Raw genomic sequence first — 22,002 nt, forward strand, 5'->3', positions numbered from 1 at the left:
CGCAAAAAAACGTCTGTTCAATGCAGCGCGTGGTGGAGTAAGCCTAGGCTAGGCTATATCAGATATGTTTCTATTTACAGGAAAACAAATTGGCCTTTTAAAAATATTTTTTATCATTTTTTTTATTTATTTCACCTTTATTTAACCAGGTAGGCTAGTTGAGAACAAGTTCTCATTTGAAACTGCGACCTGGCCAAGATAAAGCATAGCAGTGTGAGCAGACAACAAAGAGTTACACATGGAGTAAACAATTAACAAGTCAATAACACAGTAGAAACCAAAGGGGGAGTCTATATACAATGTGTGCAAAAGGCATGAGGAGGTAGGCAAATAATTACAATTTTGCAGATTAACACTGGAGTGATGAATGATCAGATGGTCATGTACAAGTAGAGATATTGGTGTGCAAAAGAGCAGAAAAGTAAATAAATAAAAACAGTATGGGGATGAGGTAGGTGAAAAAGGGTGGGCTATTTACCAATAGACCATGCAATTCTACTACACTTTATATGACTATAGAGATTAGCAGAATCTTTTTCAATATGACTTTCAAGTGGCACTGACCCAGGGATAAAGAAAGTGAGTATGCACACTCACCGGGGATATAGCCAGATGCCAAAAATACTGTTCGCTCAATTAAGTTCAGAATTTTGATAACTAAAAGACAGATTAGTCTTTTCATTGTCTTCTCTTTGAAGCAATAGCCAATTGCTTTCCAAACTATGTTAGCCTGAGATGGCGTTGTCTTTCGTGAGATGCACTGTCAGGCTCATGTAAGAAGTCATATTTACACTTGACCACGTCTGTGGTCAGTGCAAAAAAATGGACGTCCTTTAGCTGTCCGAACCTCCCCCTTCACCTTGAAAAAAAAGTTTGGTAAACCCTGCTTTAACTGGCTAAAACTATTTTAAACCGGTCTTATTTTGAGACAAACCAAGTCTGCTCCAGCCTATAAGAACGAGGAGGAATGTCATAAACTAAGTAGAACCAGATCATGAACTATAGTACTGTAAAGTGACAGATACTGAACAAGGTGCCTACGGCTGATGGAAGGAGGCATCTGTTCTTAAATTGCTAGAGCACAGAAAGGATGTGTCCAAAACACATCCTACCTTTCCCAATGATAAGTAAAGGCCGTTTGGCCTACCTTTCCCAATGATGAGTAAACTTGAGTGTATGCATTATAGATATGGGCTTCATAGAAAGTGTTACAAAGTGTTCTCTGTTCATCTTATACATCCAGGTTTGGCCGGGGTAGGCCGTCATTGTAAATAATAATTTGTTCTTAACTGACTTGCCTAGTTAAATGAAGGTTAAATAAAATAAAAAATATGAAGTGCTTCACTATAAATATGTTTGACGATGTGGTTTGAAGTACCATTATCTTGCACAAACAGTAAGACGACTATAGACAGAAATCAATGCAGTAATGTTTTATTAAATAAAGGCTCTGATTAAAATAGTAATAAAATCCGGCATTTGGCTAATTCTTCTTCCCAAAAGCTTTTCTGAATGGTTTGGAGACGGCTCTGGAGATAGCTCGTAACACCCTGACTATGAGAGGGCGTTTACGGGACTGGGACTCCTGGGGAGCAGGGGCCAGTGTGGTTGTCAGGGCCTCCTTGGGTGGGGAAGTGGATAGAACCTCACACTCAGCATCTGTGATAAGAATATTTCATAATCAGAAAATGAATGTGTGTATCTGTCTGCCTGTCTGTCCGCCTGTATCTGTAGTCACCGTTTTAACAAGCTGGCCATAGGGTGATACATCAATATGACATAATCAATGCTTATCACTTACCCTGTGAAATACGAGTCTCTCTGAGACGTTTGGTAGGCAGAGAATCCTGTTCAGGGTGGCTCTTCGGTTCCCCTTTTGTCTTGAATAGCTGTTGACAAAACACATCAGGACAACTGAGCCTGTGTAAAATATATGGCATGCATCCCAAAAGGCACCCTATTGGCTACGTAAGGCACTACTTTTGACAAGGGCATATAGAGCTCTGGTCAAAAGTAGTGCACTATATAGGGAATAGGATGCAATTTGGGACACAGCCATTGACTCTATCCCATGTATATTAGGATTGTATTACAGCGGCCTCACTCAACCTCCTAAAGACAATGACAACAGCATTGTTCTAATGCAGAGACAATAGGGGTTTAGTGAATCTGTAGGGTACATTTCAGCCCTGCCTTACAGAGGTAATCTAAAGACACTGAGCCCTCTACCTTAATCCTGATCTTTGGAATCTTGATAATTTTGGGTAGGAAATGCCACTTCCTGTTCTCCTTAGTCTCTTCCCCCCTGGCAGAGGGAAGGTGGGCCATGCCGTCAGCCTTTACATCAGCTGGGCTAAGGCCCCTGGCAGGGAATTCCTCAGTAGCATTAAGGTCAGCCACAACACCATGAGTGATGTCACTTGCGGCATGGCTGGTGTCTAAGTAAGAAGAGCAAGCTGGTGTGACCGACCTGGGTACAATAACTGGGAGAAGAGGACGCAACAATGGAAATCAGTCACTGTGTCCCAAAAGGCATTCTCTTCCCTTTATAGTGCACAACTTTTGAACAGGGCCCATAGGGTCTGGCTCTGGTCAAAAGTAGTGCACTAAATATGGAAGAAGGTGCCATTTTGGACGCAAACAGCAAAGTTCACATCATAAAACGCAATGTAGTGAGCATCATGTTACAATGAAGTCCTATGCAGATGAAGAGGTACTTTCACTTACCATCCTCCATTGCAGACTTGGACAGATCAGTCAGGCTGTCCATCACCATGTCTGTCATCAACTTGATGACCTGATCCAAAACCCTGTCAGCGGTGGGTGGCATAGGCCTACCCAAACACTGTCCCAGGAGTCTGCTAACAGAAGTCTGGGCAAAGCTGTAAATGAGCTCTGACGCATCGTCCTTTGACAGCTTCCTCAGTGCTGGCTTTGGCAGCGCTGGTTGAGAGAGGCTTCTGTGGCCAGTCGTGGATTGAAGCTGGCGGCTTATGGTTATCTCCTGAATGAGACCATGGACCTTTGCGATCAGGTTGCCAGACGCATCTTGAAGGGCTTCAATTGACAGGAGCCTATCCAGATTTTCTTCTGCTGTAGTCATCTCTGGGTCGTCTGTCTTCAATGTGTCCATTATAGTTTTCACTATGATACTGGTGTCAGATATGTTTATTTCTTGTTGACTCACAAGCGCTGACTGTGAACCTGTCTTGTCCATTGCGTTAGAGGTATGGCATTCTGTCCTTGTGATCTCATTGGCAGCACTCATGTCAGGCAACAGGTCAAGGCTCTCCAGTAGAGAGTCTAACATGTTAGTGGCTATCAGACACTCCTCACTTGCATTCTGCCCAACAGATGAACTCTCAGAGTTGGCCAATCTGCACTTGATCACATTTAGGATCAAGCTGAGCGTCTTCTTTGCAGTTTTGCTAAAGCCTTCTTGGCTGACTGCCACTGTTCCGTCTTGTAGAGCCACAAGAGGTTCACAACTTGCACTCAATCCACTACCATGGAGAGGAGAGGCTCTCTTCAAACTGGTGTCGCTCACAACTGACATACTCAGAGTGACATCCTCACTGCATGTGTCAATTACATGGTGGTCTGTGGAGGAGCCACTCGAAGACACAAGGGCTTTAGACCTTTTAGTCAAACTGACTTTTGAAAATGGCTTCTCACTTCTCACAGACGGAGGGCGGCTCCTGTCCTTAACAAGAGCAGTGTCAGGGGACTTTGAGCATCTGAGTGTCTCCACAGGGGTGGAGTCCAGCACATCTTTGGCTGTGGTGACTGACACGGGTGGAAAAGACAAAAAGACGTTCAGTCTGTCCTTTACTCTGTGGTACATGGTTTGAGCAGCATCCAATAAGGTGTCAAAGACAACTCTGGGATTGAGCTGGGACTGCAGCTTTTTCTCTCCTAGTGGGAAGGAGTCTGCGTCCTCCACTGTGTACTGGGATAGACTTTCAAGGTCTTGCATGATCATATTCACTATGTCTTCAGTTGTAGAAACCACATGGTGTGAGAAGGTGCTGCTAGGCATGCTCTGTGGCAAAGAACAGTTGGCTTCGCTAGCAGCTCTGAGAATGGCCTCACGCACAATCTGTTTGGCCGTAGCTCGGAACTCAGCACTGTGAAAGCTCTGGATGGAAATGTTAGAGGTTCTGCTGGCTACACTACGAGATCGCGTGAGCGTGGCAATCTTGGATGACTCACTCGAAATGGTGAGGCTCTCCAATTTCGAAATTATAGAGTCCAACTTCTGGTTGAAGTCGAAGGATGCATTTGACATGCTCTCGCATTTGACTTCCTTTGAAGTCTCCACCCTCAGCACCGAGATCACCTGTTTGATGACCCCTTTAGTGCAGGTGTCGAGGGTGAGCTGGTGGGCTGAGGACATTGAAGAGGTATTACTGTCTGTCTTCTGTACAGGAGATACCTCCACAGTGGTCTCAGTTACAAGTAGTCCAGTGTCATAGAACTCAATTTGCACAGGAGTATTTTTTCCCTCAGTGAGAAGGTGAGAGGTGAAAAGCTTCCTCAGTTTGTCCAGGGTTTTGGTATAAATCTTCTGGGAACCTGAACTCACTTCCATCCAGAACATTTTGCGACCTGATTTCGTACGCATGGAGGTCTTATTGACCTCAGATACCTCATGCAGGTCGGAAATAATTCCACCAAATAGATCAGAGGATGCATCCTCAATATTCTCCGCGGAAACGCAGATAGACAGAACTTCCGACAGTTTCCCACAAGTGTCGGTTTTATCCAGCATGCCAGTATATGTCACAGCTGCATCCTGAATGACCTGAGTGATGCATTGCTCAGCTTTGACGATATACCCCTCCACTGGTTGACCATGGAGGATGTCAACTTTATCAACAGGGAGCACATTCTGAATATTCACATTCTCCTCTGATGGGCGTGGGCTGTTGAAGATAATGCTCTCAGTGACCATGTTAGAGGAGGCGAGAGATGAGTCGAGAAGCAGAGACCTGTATATTGTCGAGGTGGACATCTCTGGGTGCTTAATCATAGCAGCCTCCTCCAAAATGGCCGACGGGCCCTGGAGGATGTCAGAAATATCCATGTCCTCAATGCTCTCTACCAGAGACGATAGTAGGTCTCTGGCTGACAGGTTTGTAGGTCTCTGGTTCTCGAGCTCCATTTTGATTGCTTGACAGACAGTTGCTGCAGCAACAGCAGAGCTACAACACAACTGCTTCAAGGTGGAGTCAGAAATAGATGATGACAGATCTGTCATGGACATGGTGGAGAGTTGACTCTCAGAGACAAAGGGTCTGAGTTTGACAGACACCTGTCTGACCAAGTCCCCAGCAAGAGCTCTCATATCTATTGCTCCATTAGCTGAGTTGTAGGAGCAGGCACTCTGTGGCCTTGACGGGCTCCTGCTATCCAAAAATCCTGTTATCCCAAAAACCTCAAGTACAAGATCCACAACATCGGATGACACTTCTGTCATTCTGTTGTGGGACAGAAATTGACTTGGATGAACGGTGCCTGCATTCAGAGTCCAGTCGCAAACAGAGTTGTTGGACTGACTCTGGACTAGTGGAACTAGACAGGTTTCACTTGGACCTTGGCCAAAGAGTTCTGCCATTTTGAGCAGAACTGATCTTAAGACCTTTGACTTGGAAACGTTCAGCAGTGGGTCGTTGTTGGACAGTCTGGTGGACGGTCTGCTAGCCGATCTCTGAACAACTAGGCTTTGTATTTCTGCTGAGATGGCAGTGAGAAAATAGGTCAAGGGGCTGGTCGCTCGTCCCTCGTTTCTTCCGTTGGCTTTAGCCTTAAAGATGCTATCTATGATGATGACTATAACCTGTCCAGCCAGAGGACCCAATATGGCCTCAAGCTCCCTCTCTAACTCAAGGGGAGACTTGTGGCCGTGCGCAATATGCTCTATGGCATGGGAATACATCTTAGCAGACACCATGCTTAGCATTTCTTGGGCAAACTGCTGACTTGCTGAGATACTACCAGACAGCGGACCTAGAGTTCCCTGACTGAAACTTCGCATTAGCTCAGCCAATCTGGAATTGAGAAGGTTCATTACCAACTCTACAATACCCATCATAAACCTGGTGTCCGTTGGTATTTTGACAGGTCTGTATTTCTCCCGTCTACTCCAACTGGACGACAGTACGATCTCACTCTGCGACTGGCCTCTCTGGACCATGTTGAAGACAGAATCCTCAGAGATTCCAAACACAGAACTCAGTGGTGCCGAGTGGGGTCTGTGTCTCATCTCTCTATCACCACCCTCAGGTGAGGAGACATATCGCTCTTCGTCAACACTCAGCAAAGAGGTCATGGAACTGCAGAATGCACAACAGAAATTAATAGTACATGATAACAAAATACAAAATATGATCCAAGAATTTGGAAGTACCTAAGTAGTATTTCTCTCTAGGTGGATCTGGAATGGATATTTGTACTTATAACAAGGGACATGGGAATAATGTTTTTAGAAAAACCTACAAGAAGAGGAGGGGAAAGGGGTAAGTACCTATGAGAGGAGGGGATAGGGGTAAGTACCTGTGAGAGGAGGGGATAGGGGTAAGTACCTATGAGAGGAGGGGATAGGGGTAAGTACCTATGAGAGGAGGGGATAGGGGGTAAGTACCTGTGAGAGGAGGGGATAGGGGTAAGCACCTATGAGAGGAGGGGATAGGGGTAAGTACCTGTGAGAGGAGGGGATAGGGGTAGGTACCTATGAGAGGAGGGGATAGGGGTAAGCACCTATGAGAGGAGGGGATAGGGGTAAGCACCTATGAGAGGAGGGGATAGGGGTAAGCACCTATGAGAGGAGGGGATAGGGGTAAGCACCTATGAGAGGAGGGGATAGGGGTAGGTTCCTATGAGAGGAGGGGATAGGGGTAGGTACCTATGAGAGGAGGGGATAGGGGTAAGCACCTATGAGAGGAGGGGATAGTGGTAAGTACCTATGAGAGGAGGGGATAGTGGTAAGTACCTATGAGAGGAGGGGATAGGGGTAAGTACCTATGAGAGGAGGGGAAAGGGGTAGGTACCTGTGAGAGGAGGGGATAGTGGTAAGTACCTGTGAGAGGAGGGGATAGGGATAAGTACCTATGAGAGGAGGGGATAGGGGTAAGGACCTGTGAGAGGAGGGGATAGTGGTAAGTACCTATGAGAGGAGGGGATAGTGGTAAGTACCTATGAGAGGAGGGGATAGGGATAAGTACCTGTGAGAGGAGGGGATAGTGGTAAGTACCTATGAGAGGAGGGGATAGGGGTAGGTACCTGTGAGAGGAGGGGATAGGGGTAGGTACCTGTGAGAGGAGGGGATAGTGGTAAGTACCTATGAGAGGAGGGGGTAGGTACCTGTGAGAGGAGGGGATAGGGGTAGGTACCTGTGAGAGTAGGGGAAAGGCGTGGGAGTTTGTGTGCTGCAAGTAGTTCTTGAACTGGTGCGTCTACTGGGTCCACCACGAAAGCTGAATCTGACGCTGCGGCCAAGAGAGGTCACTTCTCTAGCCACATTGCTTCCTGATCCAGAAGAGCTTGACGAATCAGAGAGCCTGATCTGCATGGTGAGGTCAAGGGCGGGAACGACCACAGTGGATGTAGACTCCATTACCCAATTTGTAACTGGAGGTCGAAGGAGAGAGTGTGATGCAGGAGAGTGATGATGTAGAAACAGCCGGGCCATCTCAATCCCAGGAGACTGAACGAGTGGCAAAGGTAAATGCTTCCAGATAACAGTGTGTGTGTGTGTACATGTCTGTCCACCAATTTGTAATATCCATGTCCACCAATTTGTAATATCCATGCACCTAGCACTAAACTAGGCGTGGGAGTTTGTGTGCTGCAAGTAGTTCTTGAACTGGTGCGTCTACTGGGTCCACCACGAAAGCTGAATCTGACGCTGCGGCCAAGAGAGGTCACTTCTCTAGCCACATTGCTTCCTGATCCAGAAGAGCTTGACGAATCAGAGAGCCTGATCTGCATGGTGAGGTCAAGGGCGGGAACGACCACAGTGGATGTAGACTCCATTACCCAATTTGTAATATCCATGCACCTAGCACTAAACTCATCTCTGCTCATCTGAAATGTTAAAAGACCATACAGAGTTAGTTTGTTAACAGAGCTGCACTGCTGCACCATGTGTTTACTCAAGCTAGTCAATTAAAGCAGTGGTTCAGGATGTTCCACAATGCTGGAAAGGGGGGCCTGAGTGAAAAAGTTTGGAATTCCTCTGAATTAAAGGTCCTGCACGATTTCCACCAATAAGAGTTTGGAATGTTTGGTCCATCTTACCAACATGAACTACTTTAGAAGTGACTATAACTCACCCCGGAACGCATATTCTCACTCAGCAGATTCCAATGGCTGAAAAGTAAATAAAAAAAGGTACACAAATAAACTACATGATATTACCTCTATTCTCTTAGATTACGTTATGGATGGACCTCTACGGAAGTAGGCCACATCCAAACATCCCTGATTGGTCAGTTGGTCAGTTGAGTCCCTTGTATTTGCCCGAGACGAGACACCTTACCTCCTTCTCAAAACCCATTGGACGAGATGGACAAAAGGGAGGGCTTTCTCATCCAATGGGTTTTGAGAAGGAGGCGGGAAGAGAGAACTCTAGGAGAATGCAATTGAGATTGTCCCTATGGGTACGTCGCAAATGGCCCATATTCCTTAAATACGGAACTATTGTTGACCAAGGCTCTAATAGGGAACATATCTAGGGGATGCACGGGGAACCAAAGACAACTTACCCATCCTTCATGTCCTGCACAAAGGTGTGTAGGTCTGGGTAGCTTCTCTTTCCCCTGCTGAGGCTGGTCTGGGAGGCTGCAGCCTTGCGGGTCATGGTAGTGAAGGTCACCACTGCAGCCTGATGGGGACAACAGAAAGCAGACTTAGGCTGGAATTCAATCAAATTCGCCATAGCACTGTTAACGCAGTGTCTGTTTACGAACTACTGTCTGCGTGTACAAACAGACATGTACACACACACACACTGTTATCTGGAAGCATTTACCTTTGCCACTCGTTCAGTCTCCTGGGATTGAGATGGCCCGGCTGTTTCTACATCATCACTCTCCTGCATCACACTCTCTCCTTCGACCTCCAGTGTCAGAGTTGATGTGGATGTCTTCAGATCAACCTGATTCAAATCACTCTCTCCTTCGACCTCCAGTGTCAGAGTTAATGTGGATGTCTTCAGATCAACCTGATTCAACTCACTCTCTCCTTCGACCTCCAGTGTCAGAGTTGATGTGGATGTCTTCAGATCAACCTGATTCAACTCACTCTCTCCTTTGGCCTCCTGGATTAGAAGACCTTTACTAGCTCAAGCTTGGTCAATTAATTTGTCATTTTAATCTTCAATGCGTCATTAAAGCACAAAACATCATACCTCCTGTGACTGAGATGGGATGACAATGGCCTCGTCCAACTCACTCTCTCCTTCAACCTCCTGTGACTGAGATGTGCCATCTGTCTTCAGATCAGCCTCCTGCATCTCAATCTCTCCATCAGCCTCTAGTGACAGAGTTGGGATATCTGTCTCTAGAACAGCCTCTTCCAACTTGGTCTGTCTCTCAACCTCTCTGTGATACAGAAAAAGGAATCTCTCTAAGGTCACTATAATGTGAGTGTGAGGATGTGTTCCAATTATAGAAGTAGAATCATAGAAGTAGAATGAATCCTTCTAGAATTAGGATAGAATCACTGGAATTCTATGGTTCCAATACTCTGAGATGACTCGGCCTATCCAGAGTTATATATTTAGAGAATTTGGCAAACTTTTAGAAAGGACTCCATGTTAGCGCCTTTGAGCCTTTCATTTACCCTTTCATTATAAGTCAATTATAAAATAGATGTTCAGGTACATATTAGTGTTTAAAATGTCAATATTGCGCATGGGGAGCCAGCGCTCATATGGATATCTTTGATTATACTGTGTCATGTAATGTATACATTTTGATGTAAATGCAACATAATCAAATCAAATTTATTTATATAGCCCTTCGTACATCAGCTGATATGTCAAAGTGCTGTACAGAAACCCAGCCTAAAACCCCAAACAGCAAGCAATGCAGGTGTAGAAGCACGGTGGCTAGGAAAAACTCCCTAGAAAGGAACATAATGCAGATAGATGTCCCATCTCTCTAAATACATGGCTCTGGGCCTACCTCTCCGTAGGCGGTGACCTTTGACCTACTACATAATCTGTATCTGTAGGCCTATGTGATCCTGTAACCAGTCACAAATGTGTCATTAGTGTAAATCACTTACCTGTCTTCCTTCATAACATCACCGTCAATGATGGGGTCACCCAGGTCTATGAGGGTGAGGTCATTCCCACTGACCTCTGACTCCTGAAAGACAGCAAGCACAAAGTCATGTTTAGATGTCACCTACTGTGTCGCCTTTGGCCGTGTTGAAAACAACGGACTTCCGACTTCAGAGTGTTCAAGACAACCGAAAAAGAAAAAAAAACTCAGACATGGAGAAATTGTTTTCAACAGTCATCCAACTTGGATTTCCAAGTCAGAAGCAGCACGGCTTGGCGGGTCATGTTTCGGAGGACTCCTGACTCGACCTTTGAGAAGTTGCAGCGATGAGACTAGATCGTAACTACCAATTGGATATAACAAAAAAATGACAAAAACTCTGGCAACTCTTTAGAGCTCCAAATTTCCGACCTAAAGATCACGGAAGTCATGATTTGACCAAGATCACTTGCCTTGAAAGCACCATTAACCCAACACTCCAATTGTCACATCATAATGCATCATATGCATAGAAATAGAATCATCAGAACATCATGTCAGGTGTACAGTTCAGTTTACCAGTCAAATTGCCGTGATCAGAGACTCTATCCTTTCTAGTGATTCTATTTCTATGGTCACATCATAATGCATCATATCTATGCTTGTGTCCGAAATAGCACCCTATTTCCAATATAATGCACTTATTTTGGCCGGAGCCCTATAGAGTGCCACAGGAATGAGTCATAATCCCCATAAAACATCCCCATAAAACATAGTAGTCAAACAGGGACTTTTCCCATAGTGGATTTTAGAAACACTTAAAATAAGGGCTGTGTTTCAGGTAGGCTTACCCTGGTGTGACATTTTGATAACTGTACATCTCTCTAGGACAAGGTGACTTTTATCAATATATTCGCCTGTATTTACCCCCCCAAAAATGAAATGCTAATTATCTGCTAATGTGGCTATCATAAAGAACTACAAATGCCACGATGATCATGCTGATCGAGGCAAAGGTAAGAATCTCTTGATTAACTATCTAATGTTAGCTAAATGTAGTAATTAATAAATTGGCTACATTTCTTTAAATGGCCAATTCTGTGAAATGTTTAGTGCAAGTTTAAATTGACACAAAACCTGTTAGCAAGGGTCCTAAATGACCGTTTAGGAGCTTGCAGGGATTTGTAGTTTTGCATGTCTACTTTGATGCTAATTACAAATTTCGAATCTGAGAGTAAATAGAGCCAAATGTATTGCTAAAAGTCACCTTGTCCGTGAGAGATTTACATGGTTCTAAAAATGGCACACCAGGGTAAGCCTACATGAAACACAACCCTTATTTGATGTGTTTCTGAAATTGCCTATGGGAAAAATGAATGGGGGAAAAACGATTGGAACCATTTCCCTCCCTGTTTGACCGCAAGGTTTTATGGGTATTATGACACCTCCACCGTGGGGCTAAAAAGACGGGTTGGTTGTTTAGCAACAAAACTGGCATGTAACTAACTGGGTAAAATAGACAAAGTAAATAGACAGGGTTCGCTTAGAACGTTGACAACATGTAAACTATATTTAGTCTCTAAATGTTCATTGCAAACAAATACATTTGCATAATGAGCACTTGCTAGCTGAGGTTGAGTCATAACAAGATACACGCATTCCGGCCATTGATGAGCGCACGCATGTTTTTCAAGACCAGCCAACCAGTGTATGGATCTTAGTTAAAAGTAGTGCACTAGCCTACATAGGGAATAGGGTGCCATTTAGGACGTACATGTGAAGGTGGTGTCATAGCCTTTGACCCTAGACCCCCATTTGACCCACAACAGATTCTACTGTACCTTTAGCCAACTCTCATGACTCCCCGGCCATAGAATTTGTAGTTTGATATTACAGAATGAATAGCACATCATTTCATTTATTTAACAATATTTAATCCACAGTAATTAATATAAATGGGGATTTCAAAATAATTATAAACTGGTTGGATTGAGACCTGAATGCTGATTGGCTGAAAGCCGTGGTATATCAGACTGTATACCATGGGTATGACAAAACATGTATTTTTTACTGCTCTAATTAGGTTGGTAACCAGATTATAATAGCAATAAGGCACCTCGGGGATTCGTGATATATGGCCAATATACGTCGCCAGACCCACTGACTCCAGGTCATCTACAAGTCCATGCTAGGTAAAGCTCCGCCTTATCTCAGTTCACTGGTCACGATGGCAACACCCACCCGTAGCACGCTCTCCAGCAGGTGTATCTCACTGATCATCCCTAAAGCCAACACCTCATTTTGCCGCCTTTCGTTCCAGTTCTCTGCTGCCTGTGACTGGAACGAATTGCAAACATTGCTGAAGTTGGAGACTTTTATTTCCCTCACCAACTTCAAAAATCTGCTATCTGAGCAGCTAACCGATCGCTGCAGATGTACATAGTCTATCGGTAAATAGCCCACCCAAGTTTACCTACCTCATCCCCATACTGTTTATATTTATTTTATTTTATGCTCTTTTGCACACCAATATCTCTACCTGTACATGACCATCTGATCATTTATTTATCACTTCAGTGTTAATCTGCAAAATTGTAATTATTCGCCTACCTCATCATGCCTTTTGCACACAATGTATATAGACTTTTTTTCCTACTGTGTTATTGACTTGTTAATTGTTTACTCCATGTGTAACTCTGTCTGTTCACACTGCTATGCTTTATCTTGGCCAGGTCGCAGTTGCAAATGAGAACTTGTTCTCAACTAGCCTACCTGGTTAAATAAAGGTGAAATAAATCAAATAAATATACCATGGCTAAGGGCTGTGTCCTAGCACTTCGGGTTGTAAGAACAGCCCTTAGCCGTGGTATATTGACCATATACCACAACCGCTTGGGCCTTATTGCTTAAATAACATGCATACCTTGAACTCTTTCTTCTCCACGTCCTTGCAAAATCAGCACATTTCCTTGCCAAAATGAACGCTCCTCCAGCACTAGCGAGAATCAGACTGAACTGCTCCCGCGGTTTCTCATCAGTTTCAACATTTATCAGTGATGACGTAACAATGCTGTACAGATTTGACGCACTTCCGATCTCGTGCTGATGCAACGCCCTGAGCGGTTGAAAGCTCACGCATGGAAATCCTGCGAGTTGTTCACAAATGTAGGCTACTATTGCCCTTAAAAATGTAATGTTGTGGACGCAATGCAAAATAAAATAAAATATATAACCCACACCGATAACCCAGAGTTCATCATTAAATAACATTTATTACTCATAAAATATACAGCAAACTTCAGATACTGAAAGAATTCATGGGAGTTTCGAATTCAGTCACCATTTCATATGTACATGCTAGTTTCATCCGTTTAAAAGAAAGATCATCTCTTGTTGCTGATTTGGTGAACATAGCAAATGTATTGCACATATTTCCAGTTAAAATGATTTTCAAAAAGAGACAAAAACGGGGATATGAACATTCAATCACATACAATGATTGAGAGGTTTCATTTTAAAGTTAAAGCAAGCAAAACCTGTTAAAAAACATTGATTATAAGACCAAAGACAGATAATATAGATATTTATTTTCCAACAGAAGAAAATCTAAATGCTGTTGTCCTACCATTGGTGTACAGTGTTTCTCCTCTCCAAGGGAGACATGTTTTCCACCTCACATGCCTCGGGATAGTATCAGTGCTTTTCACAAACATTGTAGTACTTAGTGTGCATCATTGTTGTCGCTCATACAGGTGCCCCTACTCTCCTAACCTCCCCTCAGTAACTAACGAAGGCACAAAATGATGACATAAATATCACAAGAAAGAATACATTAATTAATCATTTACTTTCTAGAGGCCAAAGGACAGGTAGGTTTAATAATGTAATATGTCCCATCAAAAAGTCCTGTTGTTCACATACCAGCATCCTAAATGGCACTGCTTTTGACCAGAACCCTATGGACCCTGTTCAACAGTAGTGTACTATTCAGTATAGGGTTCCTTTTGGGATGCATTAAATCTTTACAATTACTCATCAGAGCAAATGCTACCATTTTTTTATTCCCACAGAGCTTAAGACATGAATGATTTTATAAAAATATTTGTTCATACAAAATGTATGATTTCCCCTCCTCCCACATGGATTACAGACAAGAGGCTAGGTGCGTTCTGACTGTCTTAGTGTGCGGATAAACATGACAATCACTCTCATGAAACTTAAATGAAACATCACTCCTTATGTCTTTTCTCAGCACAAACACTCAGCCCAATTTCTACAGTCAAAACAGGTTTTGAAAATGCTTCTTCCACATCTTTTGGTCCCTGTCTGTTTTGCTCTCAGTGAAGTGCTACTATCCCCTTGGACTACAGGTTATTGCCGTCATAAGGTGTGCGTCTGTCTGTTGGCCGGACACTTTCTACCGTTTAGGACCTTTGTGGGTAAAGGTAAAGATGGGGTATAGCAGCAGCAGTTCCTCTGAAGTGCAGTATCTGCTGGAAGGGAACCTGGTGGTATGAGAGGATGAGTGTGGGCCTGTTGTGCCTCCCCCTATCCCTCCCTCTTCTCTCTCTCTGTCTGAGGGACTCTTAAGGTTCCTGTGCGGACTGTCTCGGTTCGTGCCCTCCTGAAGCTGACTGTGGTGATTTAAGACACGCTATGTTTATGTGTGTATTTGTTTGTGGCCTCTGGCCCACTTCGCTGTCCCTCTGTCCAGTACATACCGTTGTAGCAGGCCAAGTGTAGTGGCGTGTAGCCCTGGTTGTCTGTGATGACGGGGAGGGTCCACACTGACTGGGCGGTGTGTAGGAGCCACCCCAGTATCCCGATGTGTCCGGACGCCGCCACCAGGTGGACATGGCTCCGCCCCTTACCTTCCCGAACCAGGAAGCTGGCACTGTGCTGCACTCCTCGTGAAAAGTCACCGCCTAGGAGGAAGGGAAGGGAGGGGAGACAAGAATGGATTTGAATAATTTATAATCAATTAAATAATAAGGAATCATAATAGGTATATTTGGGCATAATTTATATTCCATGCTAGATCCCACACCAAAGCCATCCCTAGTATTTCAATGGCCCCATCCCTAGATCAGAACAAGCCTCCCCCTCTCTTTCTGTGTGTGAGCGCGTACAGCCAACTCTCCTCACAACCCTTCTGTGTAGAGCTGTTCTGTGCCATTTGTCTTTGGCTTCTACGCTTGCTCCCTTGTTGAACAGGGAGTACACACAGTCTGTGTCCGCTCAGCACCGACAGCATCAGAGGGGTTCTGATACACAAGACAACAGGTCATATTACAAACTGGTAGTAACCAGGCTGAGTCCCAAATGGCAACCTATTCCCTATATGGTACACTACTCTTGACCTGAGCCCATAGGACTTTGGTTTAAAGTACTGTACCAAGTAGGGTACAGGTTGCCATTTTGGATGCAGCCCCAGTTTCAAAATCTCTTTATTTCAGGAATTGTATCCAAAACCCAAGTGACTATTCCGTCTTGAATGTCCACTGTACTCTGGATGTCAGCATTTCCAATCAGCAAACGCAAACACTCCGAATGTCCGTTGGTTGCTAGAGGAAGATAAACAGAGAGGATATAACAATGTGAGATGATTGACCTTCAGTAGCTAGAGATGGAAAAACTGAGAAGATATAAGAATGTGAGATGATTGACCATTGGTAGCGAGAGGAGGATAAACAGAGAGAATATAAGAATGTCAGATGATTGACCATTGGTAGCTAGAGGAGGATCAACAAGAGGATATAAGAATGTCAGATGATTGACCATTGGTAGCTAGAGGAGGATCAACAGAGAGGATATGAGCAGATTGCTGGACGACTATAACCTTCACATGAACAGACAGATTTCAAGAACAGTGGTGTTGGTAGATGACATCCTCATGATGTTAACACAGCAGATAATAAAGAATTTTGGGGCTGAGGCCATTGAAGCCTGTCACTTGCTAGCTGTGTACCTGGCTCTGGATAGAAGTCTCCCCTGTGCACTGATCTAGGATCAGCTTACCCTCCCTAGATCCTCAATCATTAGTGGAGAACATGACAAAAAATGACCTTAGATCAGTGTCTCGTGGGCATTTTCACACGATACCATCCCTAGAGTGGACATAGTCGTCCTAGCAACATGACCAAACAAATGGCCATCTTGGTCAGGAAAACTTTTTAATTACAGAAGCTCTATGTGATATCCTTATGTCTACCTGCAGCGTGGATGGGGGTCCTCTTCAGAGTGAAGTCTTTAACCAGGATGGAGGCTTCCTGGTTGATGAGGACGTCAACACACTCCACAAGGCTTTTTAAGGCAGCCAGGTCCAGAGGGGTGCGCCCCTGGCTGTCCCTCACGTCTAGATCCAGCAGAGACTGAACCAGGACCTCCATAGCATGGTGGTGACTGTGGTACGCATGAATAGATATTCACTCTTAATATAATCAATGTCCTAGAGTAGACCAGTGGTACACCTGAACAGAAATACAGTGCTAGACCTCTAAAGTAGACCAGAGTCTTTCAATCGGGAGCCCATTTTTGCTCCTGCCCAGCATAAACATCGGAGGTTCCTGTCAAGCGTGGGATTGAGAAACAAACACTCTACTTCTCCTCTGAGGTTGATTAACTCAAATGGCAAAATAAGGAAATCATCCTCATCATCACTGTGTAGAATATGCATGTATTTTACACTAATCAGGAATAGATCGGAATATGGTGTGTGAGTCTGTCTGGACAGTCAACTTCCTGTGGAAAATCTACACCATGCTTGCATCCCAGATAGCACCCTATTCCCTATGTAGTGAACTACTTTTGATCAGGGCCTATAAGGATCTGATCAAACGTAGTGTACTAAATAGGGAATAGGGTGCCATTTGTCATATGGAGACCACTACAGGAGCAGGTAGGCTTTACTCACAGCGAGGTGTAGAGGGCTGATGGGAGCTCTGACATCAGATTCGTTCAGGATGTCTGTCCCTGAGGTTTCAATTAGTCGAGGAAAGAGAAGAACGGCCAGTTCAGACTTGGAAAAAGAACATCAAGAGTGACGATGCGTCCACGACAAACATGCAGCCACACCTTAAAACCTACTGTTGGGTTCTGAGAATATGAAATATACGAATTCATGTCACTGAGGGAGAGAGCTTAATGTATAACGTTTACATTATGTCAGGATATGTTTTTGTTAGCCATCAGGCATCCTATGGGTGGGATCCTCTGGGATGAGAAGAGACACAGTCTGGTACCAATCACCATGTCAGCCTTGAGTTGGGGAGGAGTGAGCACTTTGGGGTAGCGGTCAGGTCAGATGAAGTGAGGAAGAACAGATATCACTAAGGTTCTGTCTAGCAACAGAGATGCATTGACTGTTTAGATGTGTAGGAGGAGACTCAGCATAGGAGAGAGGATTAAATATCAGTGCTTGTGTGAATATGTTTTTTGTCTAATGCAGCTGTCTTGACCCTCTGGGAAGAATAAACTTGGTTCAAGCATTCATAGTGTCCGTCGAGTTTTTACTCTGAGAATTAGAACCTAACAGTTGGCACTGCGAGCAGGGTTCACCGCGATTTGCAGTCGAACTAGAGATTCCGAATCAGTGAAACAGAAACAAGGTAGGCACAGTTCCTACACCCGTTATCACTAATTCTGGCATCTTGGGGAGATGAGAGTCGTAGGCTGAACCAATTATAGGGTACGAACCTAGAAAGCCTGAGCTTATTCAGTAGTCCCATTGTATTACGACCGGTCGAGTCCCGGAATAGGTTGAGTCCCAGAAGGTAAGCCCGAGCAGGCAGGTACCTGCAAAGGGTAAGTCCTAGGGGGTAAGACCCGGGTGGGGTTGGTTACCTGCTATACCTGTAACGAGAGGGTGAAAGTCTCAGCCGCAGTGGCCATGCGGCAGTAGAGTGGGTGTGGATGGATAAAGTGACATGCTTGTGTACTAGGATAAAATGTTGCCATTCAGGGTTAGAAGAAAAGCAATAAGATACTCGAACGCTGTTGGATTTGGGTGTATTAGCAGTAGCAATAAAGAGAGGTTGGTTTTATGCCCTGTTGGGGTGGGGAACCATGACAGATTATGTGGAAATAGGAAGACAAGTGTGAATCATTTTGGTAATGTGTGTTATCAACAACAGTGATATTTGAACAGATTGGAGATGACTATCCATAACAATAAAATCCTTCATACAGTGAGGTTAGGTTACCATGCTTGTCCTGCCCCACAGCTGTAGACACAGCCTTCTCCAGGTCCTCAGACACTAGCTGGAGATCCATTACAGGATGTCTGTCACCTCACTGAGCCCCTATTGCAGGTTAGGGGTCACATCCACTTGAATGTCCTTCATATGACGAACCTCCTACAGAGCAAATGAGGAAAACATGATATATTAGGATTTATGTTAGTAGCAATAGAATATGGGAATTTTATCTCAACGCTACCTACAGCTATCATATTTATTTATGTATGTGATCTATGTAAATAAATAAATATATCACAGCTGTAAAACTGTGAAGGACTATAGGTGGAGGCCTACCCATTTCCCAGGAGCATTGTAAAACGTGGATTTGGGTACAGTGTTTATTTCCCCCTAATATCTTTGAAGATTACACCTAAAATAATTAGGCCTACTTCTTTCTACTGCTGATCTGAGACCATTAGGGTTAATCATTACAGATATAAATGCAATATATGGAGTAGAAAAGATTGCCTGCCCACCAACTTGATAAGAATCAACATGTGTTCTACATGGTCTATTTCTATCTGAACGTAACAACTCAATCAAGCTTGTTAATTGATCGTTAAGCCATGTTTGTCAGGTAAACGGTCATTAGTGGCCTATATAAGCCTCATACAGGCCATGGGAAGACATTACCTGTTGATAACACAGACTATTTTCATGATCATGGGAGGTGTGAGAGAATTGCTGCTCGTTGTGATGACTGTGGGGGTTGTCAAAGGTTGGTTCACTAATGTTTAAGGGATTTGTTTGGTAAATATGCTTAACTTTATAAGTTGGGTATTAATATTTGACTGTCTGTATCTTCCGCGTTGGTCATCTTTTATTCTTCACTGCTATTAATATATGTAGCTATTTTGTGTGAACTCAACTTCTGTCAACACTTTCTCCTCAGTTTCTTGTTACCCTGTTGGAAAGTCCCAGAAGCAAGATCAAGTCTCTCTGCAGAGGAGACTTGGAGGTAAGTGTTTCTTTCCACAACCCTTCTAGCTATGTTTGTCACTGTCTATGGTGCTGCTGTGTTTGACACTCATTCAACAGCATAGAGTAACTCAGTCTAAATAATGTTGTCAAACCTTTTGCTTGTGTACCTAAACCTAAATTTTTCAGAGCTGTCATCAAATGACGTCTCCATTGTGCATGCCCTGGCCTTGCTCCGATCCATAGGGTCTGACGCGAAACAAACCAGAGAAGGTACGGCCTGAAACATATACTTTGAAAACTGTTGGCTTCATGTTGCTCAAAATTCGATTAGCAATTTGGCCTAGACCGTGTAGAACAGATGTGTTGCTGTAGAATACCCAACTGTTCCTTTTGTTTTTTCTCAAGAGTATTTAGAGACCAATGAAGTAGAATCCCAAGCTTCTCCAAACCATGGTAGCTCTCCGGCAAATGATGCCCTGTCCTCTGACGACGCCACCTCTGAAGCTGCCACCGGCCCGTCCTCTGACGACGCCACCTCTGAAGCTGCCACCGGCCCGTCCTCTGACGACGCCACCTCTGAAGCTGCCACCGGCCCGTCCTCTGACGACGCCACCTCTGAAGCTGCCACCGGCCCGTCCTCTGACGACGCCACCTCTGAAGCTGCCACCGGCCCGTCCTCTGACGACGCCACCTCTGAAGCTGCCACCGGCCCGTCCTCTGACGACGCCACCTCTGAAGCTGCCACCGGCCCGTCCTCTGACGACGCCACCTCTGAAGCTGCCACCGGCCCGTCCTCTGACGACGCCACCTCTAAAGCTGCCACCGGCCCGTCCGGCGACGACGCCACCTCTGAAGCTGCCACCGGCCCGTCCGGCGACGACGCCACCTCTGAAGCTGCCACCGGCCCGTCCTCTGACGACGCCACCTCTGAAGCTGCCACCGGCCCGTCCTCTGACGACGCCACCTCTGAAGCTGCCACCGGCCCGTCCTCTGACGACGCCACCTCTGAAGCTGCCACCGGCCCGTCCTCTGACGACGCCACCTCTGAAGCTGCCACCGGCCCGTCCTCTGACGACGCCACCTCTGAAGCTGCCACCGGCCCGTCCTCTGACGACGCCACCTCTGAAGCTGCCACCGGCCCGTCCTCTGACGACGCCACCTCTGAAGCTGCCACCGGCCCGTCCGGCGACGACGCCACCTCTGAAGCTGCCACCGGCCCGTCCGGCGACGACGCCACCTCTGAAGCTGCCACCGGCCCGTCCGGCGACGACGCCACCTCTGAAGCTGCCACCGGCCCGTCCGGCGACGACGCCACCTCTGAAGCTGCCACCGGCCCGTCCGGCGACGACGCCACCTCTGAAGCTGCCACCGGCCCGTCCGGCGACGACGCCACCTTGAAGCTGCCACCGGCCCGTCCGGCGACGACGCCACCTCTGAAGCTGCCACCGGCCCGTCCGGCGACGACGCCACCTCTGAAGCTGCCACCGGCCCGTCCGGCGACGACGCCACCTCTGAAGCTGCCACCGGCCCGTCCGGCGACGACGCCACCTCTGAAGCTGCCACCGGCCCGTCCGGCGACGACGCCACCTCTGAAGCTGCCACCGGCCCGTCCGGCGACGACGCCACCTCTGAAGCTGCCACCGGCCCGTCCGGCGACGACGCCACCTCTGTCGCTGCCACCGGCCCGTCCGGCGACGACGCCACCTCTGTCGCTGCCACCGGCCCGTCCGGCGACGACGCCACCTCTGTCGCTGCCACCGGCCCGTCCGGCGACGACGCCACCTCTGTCGCTGCCACCGGCCCGTCCTCTGACGACGCCACCTCTGAAGCTGCCACCGGCCCGTCCGGCGACGACGCCACCTCTGAAGCTGCCACCGGCCCGTCCGGCGACGACGCCATGGATATCTGACGTGGGACATGCAATAGTTAACGGGTACTCTAGTCCAGTGTGTAACTGCATTTGCTTGTTTTGGCTCAAATAAACATTAACTGTAATACTTGTGTCCTCTGTATTGTTTTGGTGGTTCCTACTTGGAGCTGAGGTCTATGACCTGACTTGAGTAACTGGGGTGATGGCAACATTTATTTTGCATTATATCCATGCGCCAGCAATATTACTCTGACCCCTGTGTTTTAAATTACCATTTGACTTAAGCTACATTTGCTCAGTGTTGGTCCATTTATGCTAGTAGCATCACATGATACCTCAAACAGCATTTTGACGCCATTTCCGGTCACAACTTGCAGACTTGTTTACGTGTTGCTGTGTGTTTTGTTGCCTACTTTGCTACATGACAACTTTACGGTTTTTACTTTATAATTACCGTTTATATTTTTGGTTTTTCCCCTCGTGTCAGGGTTGCGTCAATTCGAATCTGGTATCAGGAAAAATATAAAAATGAGGCACCGACGTATGCTATGTATTTTTTATTAGCTAAGCAGTAAGTGGTAAATGCAATTTTCGTATATACGGGCTCTCTGTCCCACCTCGCAGGGCAAAACAGAACTGACTTGTTCCTGACAAAGATATTTAATATACTCTGACAGAAGTAGTTCCTGCTTCCGAGCCGGCCTGT

General features: G+C 45.7%; 4 protein-coding genes across 4 annotated transcripts; 1 reads left to right on the top strand and 3 right to left on the bottom strand.

The window, feature by feature from the left end:
* Positions 1 to 1,418: 1,418 nt before the first annotated feature.
* LOC116367479 (uncharacterized) lies at positions 1,419 to 7,722 on the bottom strand. Its single transcript, XM_031818880.1, has 5 exons — positions 7,392 to 7,722; positions 2,728 to 6,335; positions 2,230 to 2,483; positions 1,802 to 1,889; positions 1,419 to 1,659 (listed from the first exon to the last, which is right to left on the bottom strand). The coding sequence occupies exons 1-5, from the start codon at positions 7,688 to 7,690 to the stop codon at positions 1,484 to 1,486; spliced, it is 4,425 nt and encodes a 1,474-aa protein (XP_031674740.1). The 5' UTR covers positions 7,691 to 7,722; the 3' UTR covers positions 1,419 to 1,483.
* LOC116367478 (uncharacterized) lies at positions 7,692 to 19,009 on the bottom strand. Its single transcript, XM_031818879.1, has 10 exons — positions 18,470 to 19,009; positions 17,182 to 17,240; positions 14,990 to 15,193; positions 10,291 to 10,373; positions 9,410 to 9,602; positions 9,032 to 9,319; positions 8,766 to 8,884; positions 8,334 to 8,370; positions 7,794 to 8,085; positions 7,692 to 7,705 (listed from the first exon to the last, which is right to left on the bottom strand). The coding sequence occupies exons 1-10, from the start codon at positions 18,537 to 18,539 to the stop codon at positions 7,692 to 7,694; spliced, it is 1,359 nt and encodes a 452-aa protein (XP_031674739.1). The 5' UTR covers positions 18,540 to 19,009.
* Positions 15,200 to 17,168, bottom strand: LOC116367481 (serine/threonine-protein phosphatase 6 regulatory ankyrin repeat subunit A-like). The gene is made up of 2 exons (XM_031818882.1): positions 16,480 to 17,168; positions 15,200 to 15,832 (listed from the first exon to the last, which is right to left on the bottom strand). Exons 1-2 carry the CDS (start codon positions 16,655 to 16,657, stop codon positions 15,705 to 15,707), a joined length of 306 nt encoding a protein of 101 aa, XP_031674742.1. The 5' UTR covers positions 16,658 to 17,168; the 3' UTR covers positions 15,200 to 15,704.
* Positions 19,010 to 19,090: 81 nt separating the features above from the next.
* On the top strand, positions 19,091 to 21,423 carry LOC116367480 (polysialoglycoprotein-like). The gene is made up of 5 exons (XM_031818881.1): positions 19,091 to 19,223; positions 19,398 to 19,463; positions 19,613 to 19,696; positions 19,832 to 20,758; positions 20,827 to 21,423. Exons 1-5 carry the CDS (start codon positions 19,124 to 19,126, stop codon positions 21,333 to 21,335), a joined length of 1,686 nt encoding a protein of 561 aa, XP_031674741.1. The 5' UTR covers positions 19,091 to 19,123; the 3' UTR covers positions 21,336 to 21,423.
* Positions 21,424 to 22,002: the final 579 nt, after the last annotated feature.

The sequence above is a fragment of the Oncorhynchus kisutch genome, unplaced genomic scaffold (assembly GCF_002021735.2).
Source record: "Oncorhynchus kisutch isolate 150728-3 unplaced genomic scaffold, Okis_V2 scaffold1679, whole genome shotgun sequence".
NCBI classification, from domain to species: domain Eukaryota; kingdom Metazoa; phylum Chordata; class Actinopteri; order Salmoniformes; family Salmonidae; genus Oncorhynchus; species Oncorhynchus kisutch.

What these genes read in the sequence shown, in the direction of transcription:
- LOC116367478 (XM_031818879.1), bottom strand. Translation starts at nt 18,539, where the DNA reads ATGGATCTCCAGCTAGTGTCTGAGGACCTGGAGAAGGCTGTGTCTACA. An exon ending in TCAGCCCTCTACACCTCGCT is followed by an intron (nt 15,194 to 17,181) that starts GTGAGTAAAGCC and finishes CCTTCCTCCTAG; the next exon opens with GCGGTGACTTTTCACGAGGA. An exon ending in TCCCATCTCAGTCACAGGAG is followed by an intron (nt 9,320 to 9,409) that starts GTATGATGTTTT and finishes CTTCTAATCCAG; the next exon opens with GAGGCCAAAGGAGAGAGTGA.
- LOC116367479 (XM_031818880.1), bottom strand. Translation starts at nt 7,690, where the DNA reads ATGGCCCGGCTGTTTCTACATCATCACTCTCCTGCATCACACTCTCTC. An exon ending in CCTTTCCCCTACTCTCACAG is followed by an intron (nt 6,336 to 7,391) that starts GTACCTACCCCT and finishes TGCATTCTGCAG; the next exon opens with TTCCATGACCTCTTTGCTGA. An exon ending in TTCCAAAGATCAGGATTAAG is followed by an intron (nt 1,890 to 2,229) that starts GTAGAGGGCTCA and finishes TTTTGTCAACAG; the next exon opens with CTATTCAAGACAAAAGGGGA.
- LOC116367481 (XM_031818882.1), bottom strand. Translation starts at nt 16,657, where the DNA reads ATGGAGGTCCTGGTTCAGTCTCTGCTGGATCTAGACGTGAGGGACAGC. An exon ending in GACCCCCATCCACGCTGCAG is followed by an intron (nt 15,833 to 16,479) that starts GTAGACATAAGG and finishes ATCTTCCTCTAG; the next exon opens with CAACCAACGGACATTCGGAG.
- LOC116367480 (XM_031818881.1), top strand. Translation starts at nt 19,124, where the DNA reads ATGGGAAGACATTACCTGTTGATAACACAGACTATTTTCATGATCATG. An exon ending in GACTGTGGGGGTTGTCAAAG is followed by an intron (nt 19,224 to 19,397) that starts GTTGGTTCACTA and finishes CTTTCTCCTCAG; the next exon opens with TTTCTTGTTACCCTGTTGGA. An exon ending in TCTGCAGAGGAGACTTGGAG is followed by an intron (nt 19,464 to 19,612) that starts GTAAGTGTTTCT and finishes TAAATTTTTCAG; the next exon opens with AGCTGTCATCAAATGACGTC.